A 17,169-nucleotide genomic window follows, 5' to 3' on the forward strand; every position below is an offset into this window, starting at 1 on the left:
GAAACTTGAAAGGATTGACCTTCCGTAAAGAAAAATGTCAAGGGTTCCTGATGATGTGCAGAAACTTGTGATAGAGACTGGCAATGCGGTGGCGAAGTGAAAGATGCTGTAGATCCGATTGGTTTTTCAGGGATGAAATGCTGACATTGCGTGAGTAGCATGCATGTGTGAATCTAGTGGCTCTGTTTTGAACTCCCTCAAGGGCGTTGACAAGATTAATTGGTGGGGATTCCAAACTGCAGATGAATATTCTAGTTTGGGACGCACCAATGTCGTGTCCTTAAGTCACCACACCAAGTCAAAGGCCACAACGCATTCACCAGGTTCAGCTCTACCCCGCTTAAATCGACCAGCGTTTGTGGCACATAACTCCAAGAAGTTCATTGTCCTCTATTTGCAGTTCGCGTATCCCCGACGCTGCATGTTCCGTAAAGATATCATCTTTCAGAAGGTTTTCGTTAACTTTCCAGTTTTCCCACGCGAATTTTCTGTTTGTTCCTTTTCTTTTCACAATATGGAAGATAACAAGACAATGGTCACTAAACGTCACTGGTTGCACCATTCGCCGCAGAATGGTATCAGTTCGGCAGATACGTACAGTCTTTGTCAAAAGTTTAGAGCCCAGGGGGTTCATTTCTAAGCTTTATATTGGGACTCCAGGAGCATTCATGGAAGTCCTACCTATTGCAGGAGGCAGTACCAGAAATCTTCTCATGTCCAGGAAATTTGGAGCGCTAGAGATCCATTAAAGGGACTATGAAACAAATTAATTGAGATTACGTAAAGATAGGCAATCCATCACTCGTCACCCCAGCGAAAGAATTTTCGAGCTAGCATGAATAACAACGAAGTTATAGACGATTAAAAATCACGCTCCTCCTCTCCCCCCTCAACTCATACGCGCGGAGCACTAAGAAAAAATAAAGAAAACAGCTCCGGGACTGGGCTCCGCCCATGAATACGTCATTCGCTGACGTTCGGTTTACGGCTTCCGGTTGTCGCACTCCCGAGCAGCAGCGTGCGTCGGCAGCGTCTCTCCGGTCTCGGCGCTTTCTTGGCTCCCGAACTCCTGGCAGAAAGAGGCGGCAGAGGTAAATTAAAAACATATGCGTGAAGGCAATGCCCTGGCCCGCGCTTGCCCGAGGGGGTCGCGCGGCGCCTCGAGCAGACGATTTTCACCGCTACCGGAAGTGTGCCCGTGACGTCGTAGCTGCCGCGGCTCGAGCGAATGACAGCGTGTGGTGGCCTACCGACGTCATGGGATTAGTGACGTCTGTTTTCCCGGTTTTGGTTTCAAAATCGCTCCCTACGAAGACACCAATCGGCCCGCGAATTTAAAAAAACGCGATTTTTAAAAAGCCATAATAAATTGCCGGCTCAGTTCCGAAGACTCATACTTGGTGTCAGTGCTTCTGAGCATAACTTCTAACATTTACAAGCGTCTTTTAATTCTTTTCATGGTCCCTTTAAGAACGACACAGTGTGGCTCAAAAGAAAACCCCCTGGGCTCCAAACTTTTGACAAAGGCTGTACAGAGGGCAAAATGCATGTCTAGAACGGCCGAACTGCGTGCTCCCGGCCGCTCAGAGCTACGTGCGCGACGCCTAGCGATATAACGCCTGGTTCGAGACGACGGAGTGTGGGCACGCGTGGCCAAACTGATAGCGCGGCTGTCTTTTCGGGGCTCGCAGGCGGCCGCGTCTTCACCTCCTGCTTTTGTCGTTAGTAGCGCTGATTTGCGCTACCGTCTGCGAAAGGACATACGCGGCAGGGCGCACACCACTGAATTCTTTTTTTTTTACATTCTTTTTGTGCGCTTGCAAAGCTCTAGCGAGGAGCAATTCACCGCATCACATACGCGCCGGTGTACTGCATCGTCATCGCGGCTACGAGCCTTAGATAAGGGAGCGAGGTTTGGCATTTTGGCGTTCTTCGGCAAATGCCAAAATAGGCATGTGATTATTGAAAGCAAACTGGGGCCTCAGGTGAGGTGGCCGTCGTCGCACAAAAAGAAAGTAAAAAGAAAAGAAGTCAGTGGTGTGCGCCCTGCCGCGTATGTCATTTCGCGGACGGTAGCGCAAATCAGCGCTACTAACGACAAAAGCAGGAGGTGAAGACGCGGCCGCCTGTGAGACCCGAAAAGACAGGCCGCGCTATCAGTTTGGCCACGCATGCCCACACTCCGTCGTCTCGAACCAGGCGTTATATCGCTAGGCGTCGCGCACGTAGCTCTGAGCGGCCGGGAGCACGCAGTTCGGCCGTTCTAGACATGCATTTTGCCCTCTGTACGTACTCGTTTTCTGGAAATGGGTAAAACGAACGCCGGAACCGCACACGAAACAATCGCCCAAATCTTCGAGGTGACAGCGATCAGTTTCGTCACTCAAATCTCTATAGGGAGTCGAACTGGTCTTGTCGCGTGCCCTGCTTACGCGGTTGAAATCGCCAAGTAAAACGACCAGACGGTCTGCATCACAATAGTTTCCAACTGTCTCAAAAAGTTTTCGCCTCTCTTCCTCGTTAGTGTGCGCGTAAATACGGATGAACCGCCATTCCAAACCAGCAAATGTGATGTCACAGAGAATCCAATGACCGAAAGCGCAAGTTTGAACTCCTTACACAATCGCTTCCAGGGACGGGCGGATCAAAAGCATGCACCCTGCCGAAGTACCCACCGCATGAGACTCGTAAACTTGGTATCGGCTACTGAACGGACGCACCATACTCTCGGTCTGGTCTTGAATGTCGATTTTGGTCTCTTGTACCGCTACAATATCTAATTCCTGCTCAGTCACGAGCCGTAGCAGCTAATTTTGCCTCCTCCTGGATGAAAGACCTCTGACATTAAGCGTGGCTACGACGAGGTGTCTTTCAACAGCCGCTATCGCTTAGCAAGACCAGGCCCGCAGTACGGCTCTTACCTTTAGCGTCGTGCCATGCAGCGCCGTCCCGCCATTAATATATCTTTGGGTTGCCGTCGCGAGGGGGCGACGACGATCGTTTCCCGCTTGTGACACGCTGCTTTTTCACCTCGCCGGCGTCCCGTTGGCTTTGTATCGGACGTTGCCTTTGAACCGGGCTCGTTGCAGCGACGTCTTCACGGCGCCGTTTAGCAGCAGTAGGGCCGACCTCCCCGCTGCCTTTTTCGTGGGATATCCTGCGGTGCTCGGTAACCGTGCTCACGACTGCCGACTCGGGTGGGCTGAGCGTTGATTCAGCAGTCCGTGTCGTGTCGTCTTCCTTGCCGTCGCGCTTCAATGCAGACGTTAGGGTCTCGTCCACTGAGTTGGAGGCGGCCTGCTCAGCTTCATCCTCGTCCATATGCAGCTCACTGTTTTCGCCGAGTGTTCCTCGCCCAGCAGCACGGGCGCACGACTTCGTGCAGTCAGCCTCTTCGTGGCCGTATGCGTGGCACTGGCTGCACTTGGGCACGCCTAATGTGGCCTGTGTTGCGGCAGCGGAGGCATATCGGCGCACGCCCAGGCACGACCGACACTGTCCCGTTCCCGATAAGCATCTGATGGGGTAGGCGCTCGAGGCTCGCACCTTCTCGTAGAACCAGCCGCACCGCTTAAGTAGTCGAGTCAGCATTTTCAAACCCGTAGGTCCTTCATCTATCGCTCGAGGCTTCTTTCACTCGCCGTAGTCAGCGAACGCCCGCCTGAGTTTCGTTGCTCACGTTGAAGGCGCGCCAATGCACAATTAGCCGCACTTCGTGCCTTTCATGGTCAAACACTACGCAAGTCTTCCATTTAACAGTGATATGCCCGACGTCAGCAGCTTTTTCTTAGCCTCTTCGCTGTGGAAGTTTACTAGCCAGACTTGCGACATCTAGTACGCTCCGATACCGCCCACCTGTTCGATGACACCCACACAATTTTAATACCAAAAAGCGACGATGAAACTAGACTGCGACAAATAACTGCTTACCGACCAATATCCCTGGCGAATGTAGATTTTAAGATCTTCCAGAAAATTCTGGCTAAAAGGCTCCAGACTGTGATGCAAGAATTAGTAGGCACACATGAGACCTGTGGTATAAAGGCTGCACTATATAGTATACCAACATCCACACAGCCCGGTCAGTGCTCGAGTGTTGCGACGACATGCATGAAAGCATCGCAATGCTCCAGCTTGATCAAGAGAAAGCCTTTGACAGGGTGCGACATGACCTCTTGTTCTCTCTGTTAGAGCACGTGAATGTCGGATCAGACATTTGCCTTACAGGGGATGCACGACGTGGTTGACAGTAAATAAGGGGGTGGGTGCGCGCATCCGAGTGCTGCGCTCTGTGCGTCAAGGTTGCCCCTGTCACCATTGCTATTTTGTTTGTATACTGAACCCTTTAGTTTGAGCGTAATTCAAAGCAGCAGTGTTTATGGTTTTCGTCTGAATGCGGCGGAGGTCCGCATTCTCGCATATCCAGATGGCATTACCGTATTTTGTGCTGACTACGAAAGCGTTCGTGTTGTGGTTGCAACTGTGAAATACTTTTGTTCTGTGAGTGGGAGTGCTGTGAACTGTGATTAATGTTTGGGGTTCTGGCACGGCGAGTGGCCCACAACCCCAACAATTTTCGCGAACTTGACTTGGACAGTAACCCCAGTAAAATATTTAGGAGTGCCGCTGGAGAATCATCGCGACAGTGTGTCATACCGGAAATGCGAAGTTGCTGAAACGCGTGAGAAGGCCGACAGGCTAAAAGGCTTCAGTTGGTCTATTTTCGCTCGCGCCACAATATGTAACAGATTTTTTGTAACCAAGCTTTGGTTTGTTATGCAAGCAATTCATTGTTCTCGAATCAATGTGCAGAAGCAGCACTGGGTTTTTTCGCTTTTTGTATGGGGGAGCACTTGGAGCGGATACGGCGTACCAATCAGTTTCATGGTGTCCACTCTGGAGGAGTAGATTTGGCACATTTGTATTTGCACCAGTTGGTGAATCGATTTAGGTTCTTTCGGGACGTGCATGACCCCTTTCTGCGAACTGTGTGTCAGGTTAGGTTGGGCAGGGTCTTGCCAAATTTAGTTGTTAGTTCGGCGACTATGCAAGAAAGAAATTTCGAGTTCCTAATAGGTGTACAGGCGCGGACAAAAGTAAACGGAGCACGCAACCGCCTTCGAACATTTTTCACGCGTCACCTAATTGAAATCTCCAGCAGTGGTGCGCGCATGCTGGTAGCAGAGGTTGGTGGGCTTTCTTGTAGACCAACAACGCTTCTTCATTACCAATACAGAAAGCGTGATTGCACTTCGAACGCAATAGCGTGCTCCGTTTACTTATGGCCGCGCCTGTACATGGCATGTCGCGTCTTGGAAGCGCGATTTTCAATTGAATATTTGTGAGCTTTGTCGCGAAAGAAACTGATGCCTTTCTTCCGGTCCCATTGTACAGGTCGTTGATGGCAGAGAGTCCAGCTTTCTAAAACGCCGCTGGTATCACTGTTGATAACTATTTAGCCCTTTTAGAGTTTTATCTCCGGAGTACTTTTATCGTATTTGTCGAGCAACCTTACTTGCAAAAGAAAAGCATTTGCATAGGCTCTTGCATATAGCCCCTATACTTTGAAATATCTTTTTATCATTCATCGACCGCTCTCTACACGATCGTTTTAACCATTTTATTAATGACAAAGTCCTTCAAATGTTTCGTTACATGGACGACTTTTTAGTAGTTCTAAACAAGCAGTGCTCCGTTTCGAATGAGGCTGCAGTGAGCAATGTTTTAGATTATTTTAGATACCTGGAGAAAGGGCTAAGTTTTGCTAATGAGCTACCGGATGATGTATACTTCAGTTTTTCAGATTTACAGTTAAAGTTTTCAGATGGGCACATTTGCTGGGCTTACTCCCGTCGTGCGCAAAAAGGGTTCTTGCCGTACAATTCCGCCTACTCAAAGATAGTGAAAAGGGGCATCGCGAACCTTTGGCTGGAGTCATCGCTCCGGAAGTCGTGTGTGCATGAGATGCAAGCCAGTTTTTACAACCAATTGGGCAGGCTCATTGCAGCTGGCTTCCCTGAGTCGGTCTCGGTCACTGTGGCAGAAACGCTTTTGAAGAAGTTTAAGGCTGGGGTAAGCTGGAAAGAGTCGAAGGGAAAAGAGTGGCCTATAGTGGCTCATTGCAGCTGGCTTCCCTGAGTCGGTCTCGGTCACTGTGGCAGAAACGCTTTTGAAGAAGTTTAAGGCTGGGGTAAGCTGGAAAGAGTCGAAGGGAAAAGAGTGGCCTATAGTGGTCCCCTACATCCATAAAGTCACGCACAGCCCGAAAAGAGTGGCTAACCGATATAATGTTCCGGTGGTGTACTCTGGTGTAGCTCCCCAAAGCTTGCCCAGCTAAGCTGTCGCATAACTTGCGAAAGACAAATTCTTGGCTGTCAGAAGAGGCATGGCCAGCGTTTCATAAAGTGTGCCACAAACGTCGTAAATGAAATTCCCCTGTCCTGCGGAAATCCGACATTGGACAGACGGGGCGTTGCGTGAACGACCGGCTTAGGGAGCATGCAAAAGATACAAAAAATAATGAAGGTGAACGACTTATGGATCACTGCAGGGCTTGCACCGATTGTATTACGCGGTTCCGCGATGCGAGGATTCTGGGTAGAGGCAGACACCAGGCATTGCGTGAAACGTTGAAAGCCGTCTACATCAAGAAGGCGGGTCCGAACTGTGTAAGTGAAACATCGGTTTTCCTTTACGAGGCTGAGGGCTGAAGTTTCTTTCGCGCCTACTCTGATAAGACATTTTACTTGAAATCGATGTTGCTTTGTGCGCGTGCGCATGCGCGGGGGGTTTTGGAAGGCTATATATGTCGAGTACTTTCACCATCATTAAACAGTTGAAGTGAGCGCCCGTGTTGTCTTCTTGTGTGTGTTGTCTTGATGCAAAAATCTTTTTAGTATGTCTAGATATAGCATTACAAAACTGAACAACTATGCAGGCTGTAGTACTTTCTCGAGTGCATGTTGAGAGGCACGTCGCAGGCTGTGTGTGCATGCGTTTTACAGCGAGAGCTCGTTCTCTGTGTTTAGCGCCATCGTAATGTGGTACCCAGAAGAGGGCCTTTAGGGGGTATCTTGAAATAAATAAATAAATAAATAAATAAATAAATATGGCATGCGCGCGCAGTGTGCGGCGACTGCTTCGAAACGCGTCGTACGAGAAGAGGCTCAGCGCCTGGAGCGGCGCACTGGAGAAGAGCTCTAGTCGAAGGAGTAGATGTGGAAAACTAAAGAGTGCTCAATACTATACACATATGCATGTCGCTCTGAAATTATTTACCTCAGTTTACGACTAAATGAAAATAGCTCAAGTGTCGCTGAATCTTGTGTTACATCATCATCATCATCATCATCATCATTTATTGAACCCTTAAAGATCCCGTCTGGGACATTACATAAGGGGGGGGGGGGGAAGACAGTGATGTGAAACAGTCATACAAAAGCATGTAAGCATAGAAAAGCATAACAAAAGAACAAAAATAACAAGAATAACAAATTTGACGTGAAATTAGCGTCAGGTGATTCAAATAGAACAGAATATATATGGCAAAGCAGTAGTATATAAATTACACATTAAAAAGTACGGAAATGAAATAAGTGGGAAAACACTTGGGGGGGGGGGAGGGGGGGGGGTGTCGCAATAACACAAGCAGTTCAAATTGCACTCAGAGCATCGCGAGGGAAGTAGCTATAGTTGGGTCAAGTGGTCTGTTATCAGCTGCCTAAATCTGGTGGGATTAGTTTCGATGACAACGGTTTCAGGAAGATTGTTCCATTCCTCTATGGCGATGGGAAGGAAAGATTTGTTGAAAGCGTTGGATGAACCATGCAACCGCTGAATGCTGAGGGAGTTGAATAATCGGCGAGATGAGCGTAAGGGAGCAGATAACAAAGTTTGGCGTAGTGCAGGGAATTTAAAGTATAGTTTGTGGAAAAGACAAAGAATTGATACTTTTCTGCGGAATGCTAATGGTTCAAGGCCGAGAGACGATTTTAGGTTGGTAACGCTGTGTCGAGACGAATACTGCGACGTTATGAAGCGCGCTGCCCGATTCTGGATAGCTTCGAGCAGTTGTATTAAGTAGGCCTGGTGAGGGTTCCATATTGCTGAGGCATATTCCATTTTAGCGCGAATGAATGTTTCGTATGCTTGTTGTCTGATTGGTGGGGGGGACATTGATAGTGATCTTCGGATAAAGCCAAGTGCTCTGGAAGTGCTTGCGCAAAGTTTGATAATGTGGTCTGACCATGTTAATTTGTTCGTTATTTCGACGCCAAGGTACCTGTAAGAATTCGTTACTGACAGCGCCACAGAGTTCAGGGAGTACTGGAAATTAGTAATGGAACGTTTGCGTGATATGTGCATGCATTTACATTTCGAAATATTAAGCTGCATGAGCCAGTCGGAGCACCATTTCTGTATTTTATTTAGGTCGTCCTGTAATAATTCCTGGTCAGTGTTATCAGATATTCGGCGATAAATGACGCAATCATCCGCAAAAAGACGAACAGATGACGAGATTCCAGATGGCAGGTCGTTGATGAAGATTAGGAAGAGAAGTGGAGCAAGGACGGAACCCTGGGGTACACCGGAGATAACTACGGTAGTTGCAGATGCGTGATTAGCGATGACGGTGAACTGCGAGCGATTAGTCAAGAAGCAGCGAATCCAGGAAAAGACTAGAGGGTCGAGTGACAGGCATGCGAGTTTACAGATGAGGCGTTGGTGAGGAACGCGATCAAATGCTTTAGAGAAATCTAGGTAAATGGCGTCTGTTTGAAATAAAGAATCTAGACTTAGATGAAGATCAGTTGTGAATTCGAAGAGTTGAGTTTCACATGAGAAGCCTGCCCTGAAACCGTGCTGTTTGGGAAAGAAAAAAGAGTTTTTATCGAGGTGATCTGCAATATTGGAGTACAGTATATGCTCAAAGAGTTTACACGAGATGCATGTTAATGAAATAGGACGATAATTCGAGGGGTCAGAGCGGTCACCGGTCTTAAAAACGGGCACAACTTTGCTTGTTTTCCAATCGTCCGGAATTTGGCCGGTCTTTAGAGATTGGTCGAAAATGAGCTGTAGGATTTGGCTAGACAGTTCTTTGGTTCCTTTGAGGATTTTGGCAGGTATGTTGTCGGGTCCTGGGGAAGTAGACGGCTTGAGATTTTCAATGAGCTTAGAAATTCCCTCAGATGTGATGGTAACAGGTGGCATTGAATCAAGATTAAGTTGCGGTAAAGTAATCATGTTGTCCGGTGGTTCGTGGGTGAAGACTGAGGTGAAGTAGGAATTCATAGTATCAGAGCGTTCTGAAAGCGGAACGTGTGTGCCATCTTGTCTTTTCAAAGAAATGTTGTATGAGCTGTTTTTGTTGGGCGTTATCAGATTCCAGAATTTCTTTGGGTTAGAGCGCATTATGTCTAGGAGATCATGATTGTAGAATTTTCTTTTAGACGACCGTAATAACTGGGTGTATTCGCGAAGACTGGCGAAGTATTTGTTCCATTTCACAGATGATGTAGAATTTTTGGCATTACGGAAGAGGCGTTTTTTCTTCCGCGATAATTTGCGCAAAGCATTTGAAAACCAAGGCTTAGTGGCGTCGCCGCGGATGCATATGAGTGGTACGTAAGCGTCAATGAGCGACAAGAGTTTGTGCTTAAAAAGGCACCAGTTTTCATTAACGGATCTCGTAGACATGGATAGGAGGAAAGCAGCGAAAAATTGTTCGAGGTCGGAGTTCACACTGGCTAAGTCGGCATTACGATAATCGCGGATGTATTTGACGGAAGGTTGGTGGGCGGAAAGTTCAATGGTTAGGTCGAAAAACAAGAGACTGTGATCACTGAGTCCACTAGATTGCGAAAGTGATTGGATTAATTCTGGACTGGAGACAAGAATGAGGTCAAGGATGTTTGAGCCCCGTGTTGGCTCATGAACTGCTTGGAAGAGGTTGAATGTAAGGACGAGTTCAAGGAAGTCTTTAGATTGGCGAGACGATGCTGTCAAAGCTTCCCAGTCGATATCCGGGTAGTTGAAATCGCCACAGAGTATAAAATTGGCGTGGGGAAGTCGAGAATGCAGGTCTTGAAGCACACAGTGAAGGTCCGTAATGAAAGATTGATCTGTGTCAGGTGCTCGATAGCATGCAATTACTAGGTTGGTACGAGACGGAAGACAGATTTTAAGACATATTATTTCGCTGCGGCAATTAATCTCGATTAGAGCGGATGGAATGTTAGATTTGACAAGAGCAAGAATGCCCCCTCCCCTGCGACCTATTCTATCTCGCCTGTAGAAATGAAATGACCGGTTGTCTTGCAACAGTTCTGCATCTTGAATATCAGGTGTTAGCCAAGATTCGGTAAATACTGCAATGTCAGTGTTATGATCTTCAAGGACGGTTTCAACTATTTCTTTTTTTGGCAGGTAACTGCGTATGTTGGTCATCAGGACAGAAGCTTTCTGATAAGTTGCGGTAGGACGCAAGCGTTTGGATGGTTGAACCTGCGGTAAGAACGGGACACATGGTGCCTTGGCTAATCGCTATGGTTTAAGTTCTACAATGGAATCCGTTTCAGCGTTGAAAGTGAACTGTCTTTTGCCGATAAGTAACTTGTCGAAGCGGATCTTAAATGAGGCGTTGCTTTGTTGGCCGTAAAAAAAAAGTTTTTTCCTCGCTTGTCGAACTTTCGCGGAATAGTCCTCACGAACTGAGAATGAGGTATCTTTAAGTTTATGCCCTGCAACAAGAATTCTTGATTTATCTTTAAAGTGTGCCAGTTTAACAATTATTGGGCGGTTTTTGTCTGTTTGGAAACGGCCCAGTCGATGCGCGCGTTCGATGTCTTGGCTATCTATAGTAATGTCTAGGTGTTCGGAGCAGAAGGAAATAATATGTGCTTCAGACTGTGCCCAACTTTCGCTGGGCTCATCCTGAAGACCGAGAAACAATAAATTCGAGCGGCGCAAGCGGTTTTCAGCGTCGTCGCACTTGTTTGTTAATGCTTTTACGTGTGAAGAAAGTCTGGCCAAGTCGGTGTTATTTATAGGTGCAGCTACATTTTCCGGATTAGATTCTACTGTTTTTTCCAGTTACGCAGTGATAACCATCCTGCGAGATTTTTTAACGCGTCAGCAGAGACCAATTTCGGAGTAGAGCTCATGCCCTGCAGATGAGCTACTCATCAACATATTTTGTCAGCGGCCAGAGTGACTCACCACTTTCAACGCCAGTGAGTTACGATGAGGTAGCTCTGAGAGAACATTGTTTCACAGGGTATGGAGCTGTGTTGCTGATGCACTGCGCCGAAGGCACTTCCATGAGGCATACCGACGTCGACAGGGTCTCCAGCAGCTAGCTGACACGGACTACGAGCCCACGGTAACAAAATGAACTTGCCCATTGGTTTCATTTAAAATTTCCTCCATAGTGTTTGATAAACTTTCGAATATTTGATTCATAAGCTAGGTCTTCACTTTGCATATTTGTGTCACTAAGAATACGGTATAACCTCGTTTATACATTCCCAGTTCATACGCTCAGAATCGCCTGCAATATACCCAAGGGGCAAAACCAGCTCGGCGTGAAGTCGGCCTTACATAGACAAGCCAACCAAAACTGCACGGACCAACCTTGCTGAAAAGACCTTGGGCCGGGTTTGGGGATTGACACCGGCCTCCGACGCATTTTTCCGACTTCCCGCCGAGCAGCAGTCGATGCACAACCGAGATCGAATTTTAACTTTCCAAGTAGCCCGAGATCATGCGATAAATGCCAGCCCAAGAATTGATTACTTTGATACCTCTGAACGACTATCCACCGTTAACTCCCATAACCGATAGCAAGCTATATTAATGCACCTTTTTGTCGTTGATCCCTCTCCTTTGTTACTCTTTTAACCTTGAGAGATTCGTGGGGAATATTAAGCAGTTACTACACACCCGCCACCAGTGGCCCGTAGCTTGCTCGATATCGAATGAATGAAAGAAGCCATTTGAGCACCCTCTCGAGGCTACAGCAGTTGCTGTGGAGTGGTCTGTCGAGCAAGCCATGAGCCAGCTGGAGGCCAGTGGTCGCGGGTGTCTGCTTAATATTTTCCGATAAGCTACGCCACTTCAATACATGAGGGCTGGAAGAAAAGCAAAAAGAGCCGCGCAGGGACGTGTAAGTAACCACAGAACGTTTTATGGCATGAAAAATACACCACTGTTGTGCATGAACTTAAATTGGTAAAAATCTTCGCTCTCTATCGCCATTTCATATCTTCACACTTTAATATTAATCAGCAGTGAATTTTTCATTCATTCATTCATCTTTATTCGACATCTATATCCTTGAATTTCGGTCGATGGCGGACCGCCGGCCCCTTTTGTGACGAGACCTAGCGAGTCCGCAGGATTCCTGTGTGCAATTTCGGCGGTTGCGGAGAGCGAATTCACAAGTTTTAGTGCATGCAAATAGCCGTCGAGCGTAGTATTGCCTACAGTGACTTCAAAGCGACGACTGCCTACATCGCAGGACGCGCGTGCAATAAGGGATAGAAGTGCCGATGTGACCTAGCATGTGCTGAAGGCAGCCGGCAGCAGTCGTCTGCGTCGAGTGCTAACAAATTTGGCTGTTTTAAGGCGAAAGCCTTTAATGCCTCATACTGTCGTTAGCAGACGCGTCGGCAGGAGTGTCGGCAGCCGTCTATTCCAATTCTGATTCTATTTCATTTCTATTCACAATCACTTCTTTTATCCACCTCTGCCGAGTCATTCTTAGTCCAGCCCCTCCCCTACAAGTGGAGAGGTGGTAGTTGGTACAGAGTGAAACACCCTTAAAGGGGCCCAGAAACACAATCTTAGTTAACTGTTTTGCCTGTTGATTGCATACAGTGAGTTATAATGGTGCTATTAGCGTCGGTAATATCGCGTATATTCCGTTTTTTAATATTTTAATGTCCTCCCAAAAACAACTTCATGGCTCTGATGGTGTCGCCACACAGTGGCGGGTTTTTAGCAGCGGATATGACATCACCTGGCGCTAGCTTGATGATCGGACAAACAGTAAATATACTGCAAATTGTGTGAATAAATAGACACATTTTGTCACCTGTCTGCGTTTTATATTAGATCAAGAAAAACAACTTGTTTGTCTTAGATAAATGCCCTGCAAAGCAAGTAAAATAAAAATACACCACCAGGGGCGCTCTGGCATGGAAACGACGCTGCCAGTCTCAGCAAGAACGAGTTACAGAGAGCAGGCAACCATGGAGTACAAACTTCCGCGACGTGCTCTGGCTGGCTGTTTTGATTGGTTGCGCCAGGTGCCGTCATTGGGAGAGCGAAATAGGAGTGGGAAGCCCCGCCAAAATCGAGTTGAGGGCAGCGTTTTGTTTGCTTGTATTTTGAAATTTCTTCACTGAATAACTCCCGTTCCTGTGCATCGATTCCTGTAATTATTTTTAAGTCAGCATCTGTGTGACATAAAGAACCCACCTGAAGTATAGCCGGTATCCCCCCAAGCAGTGTTTCGCAGCCCCTTTAAAAGGCTCAAGGTTCCAGCATGAATAAATGCGCATCTAGTGAATGCATGGGCTTCATAAATAAAATAAAAGGAGTAAAGTCAAGAAAAGGAAAATAAAAAATAAAAATATGAAGTGAAAATAAAAAACAATAAAATTAAGAAAAGGAGCAAAAATATGTAGAAGAAAATATGAAAAATAAAAAGCAAATAAAAACAAACAGGGGCCAGGAAACGCTTTTGCCTTGCAGCACTTTAGAGAGCCAAAGTGCCCCCTGAATTTTTTATTAATGAAAGTGATATCCGAACGCATTTTTAGGTAAAACGATTTAAAATCAAGTATTGGTGACATCGGAGGAAGCAGATACAATTAGCGGGAAACGCCGGTCCCACGCGAAGCGTTTCGCAAGCAGGCGAGAGCACTAAAGCTTATTGCAGTGTTATCGTAGTGTGCCAACGAGCAAAAATGCAACTTGTGGGCAAGAGTAGACAACATTTAAGATAGCCCACCTTGTGTTTTATGCCAAGCAAACAAGATGTACTGTTTGTGCACAGGTGTGTAAACCTCAGCGCGGGACTGCAGTTTTCGTGATCGTCGCATTCGGGAACTGCGCACGCGCAGTAAATGCTAAATGATCTTGAAGCACTCATTAAGGCCGCGACGACGAGTCGTCTATGCGGGCAGTGAAATATTCGAGTCATGTTGGGTTTTGCTTGCGGCTTGGTTCCTACGAGCTAAAAGGAATGTATGCGCAGCCATGCGCAGCAGACGACGCGGGGCAGGTACGCCCTTGTAACGTCAGCAATCAGAGGTTGCCAGACCAGCAAGCAGTTCGCAAAAGAAGCTAAATTTCGGTTTAAAAATATCTACCGAAAAGAACCTTCGGGGAATTGTAATCTAATGTGTTGGGAATTGAATGAAATAAGCAGAGTATGCGCGAAAATAGGCTGTCATGGCCCCTTTAATCCCACCTCTTCCTCTCACCACCCCCACGTACCTCAAAGCGCGATTGAGGCGTCCACTGACCCAGCCAGACAGTTATGCGCCCTTACTTTCCTCAAAATCATTGGAGTCTAACGTTGTCAACGCCAATGAACGCCGACGGCTATAGCTTCAGTGCCACGTTTCTGCCAAACGTTGTCATTGCCAACGGATGCAGCGCACATCTGTCACTACCGCTAGCCACCCTACTACCGCCACGACTGAGGTGTCCACTGCTTCAGGGGACCAGTTATACGCCTTTGCTTTGCTTTCGCAGCTTCCGCTCTTCATCGCTTTCAGCGCAGCTCTGGAGCGACTGAAGGTCAAAGCGACGGAGTCGGCGGAACTCGCGGAACATGGCGTACTAAAGCTTTCGCTGTAAAGTTATGTCTCAATTATAGGTTACGTAGAGCTTTCAGATTTGACTAGAACACCTGCAAAGTCCACTTCTACAGATGTGTTGTACTAGAATATGCCTATCGAAATCATTTCAGGGTCCCTTGTATGTCACTTTCCCGACATTGAGATTACTGAGAGCCATGAGCATTGCCAAGTGCTTAACATTATAAAAACTTTAGATAGGTCTAGTGAAAGCAGTGCTCTCGGCCAGTGGGAGAGGTCTAGGATTTTAGAGTTCGAGAATGACGTCCAGCGTGGATTGCCGGAAGCCGAGCATGGTGTGCAGATACAGCTATCGGCCGTCCTTGAACCGGCTTAGCCTCTTCAGGATGGCATGCTCCACTAGTTTACCGGCGCAGGAATACAGGTCAGTTTTTCTAGGCTCAGGGGTTTGCCAGGTTTCGGTATAAGAGTAAGTTTGGCGTGTTTCCACTGTTGCGGAATGCGACCCTCTCTCCAGCAGCTGTTCATGTACTCCGCGACGGCGGGAGGTGTCATGGAGCGCCGCCTGTCCCTGGAATGGAGGTGGTGCGTAGCTGCTTGCAGGTCGGCCCACACGTCTGCCTCGATTCCTCTAGCTGGGGGTTCGTTCTCCCTCGGTATTCAAGAGCGGGGCCAGAGGCAGCGTTAGCGATATATTTATTTTTGAGGATAGAAATGAGGTCATCATCAGTACCCTGGGATTCGTGTATTAATTTGGCGACTGCCTTCGAGGTGGCAACTTTGAAGGAGTCCAGATTGAGCAGGTGTCGAAAGCGCCATGCGTTTTTCGACCCTAGATTACATCCATACGGTTGCAAATTTGAGTAAACTGCTATGAGGCTAGGACCAGAGTATGTTGTTAGATTTCCTTTGCCAGTTGGGTCATGCCTTGTTTGAGCCTGCGATTAATGCATTTTGAGAAACTGGCTGAACGACCGTCTGGCTAACGTTTCCATGCTTTCACAGCTTCCATAGTACCATTAAGCTTGACAAATTCAACTATTCACTCATATCTAAAAGAGAAGAAAGCGTGCCTTTCCTTCCAGTATGTTGTTGCATCCATGCTCTAACTTGTAGCGACCACGTGGCCATTAAGTCTATGCGCCAATAAGACTGAACTAGCCGCCAGTCCATGCCTGCACTCGATAGTATTAGACCTGGGATGGACACAGTCACTCTCATGATCGCTGCACCGACAGTCCTAAAAAAAATGCAACTGCAGTCACAACACTGGCAGCCATGCTACACACTCCAAAAATCTCAAAGCTGAAAAAAGGAGGAAAAAAATAGGCACACCTAAAAAGTGTGGTGTCACGACAGTCGGGTTTATCCAGTAGTATCTCATGAACTCGGCTAGAAATGAGCAGGACAAGGTTGACGGCCCACTGCATCTGACCTCTTGGCAAGATGTGTCGAGGGCAGTTGCGTAGACTTCCGCTTTCAATAGAAAAATTTTAAGTTCATGTAGAAAAACAAAAGAGGCTCGCGAGTGGTGGTAAGCTAGAGCTTGCCTGAGATACAACGTTGGTCTGGTAGCTTTTTTTTTTAATACTTAGAAGCGGCTGTCTCCTCAGCCCTCAGAGATAGATTCCTGTAGTTGGAGAAGCCAAAACAGAGGTTTTGCCGTCTCCTAGTCTTTCTGGCTAACAAGTTTCCATGTTTCCTTCTATATAACTAGGCCTCGTATTCATATATACATTAGCCACTGAGCAAGCAGTCACTGTACCAATACACTGTACTTATATTTAGCAACAGCTTCGCTATAAAAATTACAATTTCGAAGACAAAACATATGCACTTTTGATTCCTATGTGATTGATTTGAGTCCCTACTCTGCACTTCTAAGCATGTATTTTACATCGCAGCTATTCAAGAGAGAAGGGGACACGTTCACCTACAAGGCTGACCTCAGAACAAGGCCCAGAAGTACCGGGAACCTTCAACAGAAACTGCACTAGCAAGATGTAACCTTAGCATAGAAAGGTTTGCTTGCCCATTAGCATCCCAGCACATAAATTCTCTCATTAAAATTACAAAGGTCTTAAACGTTGTAGGACTCTGCAGCCCCTTTTTACCCTGCGAAGCGCTGTCATCTATGTGCGTGCAGAGCGGTGCAACTGCAGTGGCAGAACTGCTAGCGAGGCCGGCGAAAGCAGCGTGCCGAGTCCCCCGCTGCTGGGGCATGGTCACGCTTTCCGCGGCACCTTACCAGGAAGACAGAGGTGGGGTCTCCGAAGATGGAATAGCTGCTGGCGTGAGTGGCTGCTGCGCGAGTAGCCTGGTTTCTTATGCCACATCG

General features: G+C 47.3%; 2 protein-coding genes and 1 long non-coding RNA gene across 3 annotated transcripts in view; 2 read left to right on the forward strand and 1 right to left on the reverse strand.

The window, feature by feature from the left end:
- Nucleotides 1-17,169, forward strand: part of mRpL2 (mitochondrial ribosomal protein L2) — a 118,355-nt gene that overhangs the window by 77,686 nt on the left and 23,500 nt on the right. Inside the window, exon 20 of the mRNA XM_089571514.1 lies at nt 11,278-11,383. Coding sequence (XP_089427640.1) covers nt 11,278-11,383 — 106 coding nt within the window. The remainder of the gene's footprint in view (nt 1-11,277; nt 11,384-17,169) is intronic.
- On the reverse strand, nt 2,956-3,666 carry LOC149359240 (uncharacterized). The gene has a single exon (XM_089575284.1). It carries the CDS (start codon nt 3,589-3,591, stop codon nt 2,956-2,958), a length of 636 nt encoding a protein of 211 aa, XP_089431410.1. The 5' UTR covers nt 3,592-3,666.
- Nucleotides 14,983-16,919, forward strand: LOC149359241 (uncharacterized). Its single transcript, XR_016288767.1, has 2 exons — nt 14,983-15,434; nt 16,736-16,919. It is a non-coding gene; the product is annotated as an uncharacterized LOC149359241 (long non-coding RNA).

The sequence above is a fragment of the Amblyomma mixtum genome, chromosome 2, assembly GCF_055824585.1.
Source record: "Amblyomma mixtum isolate Tamu chromosome 2, ASM5582458v1, whole genome shotgun sequence".
Taxonomy (NCBI): Eukaryota; Metazoa; Arthropoda; class Arachnida; order Ixodida; family Ixodidae; genus Amblyomma; species Amblyomma mixtum.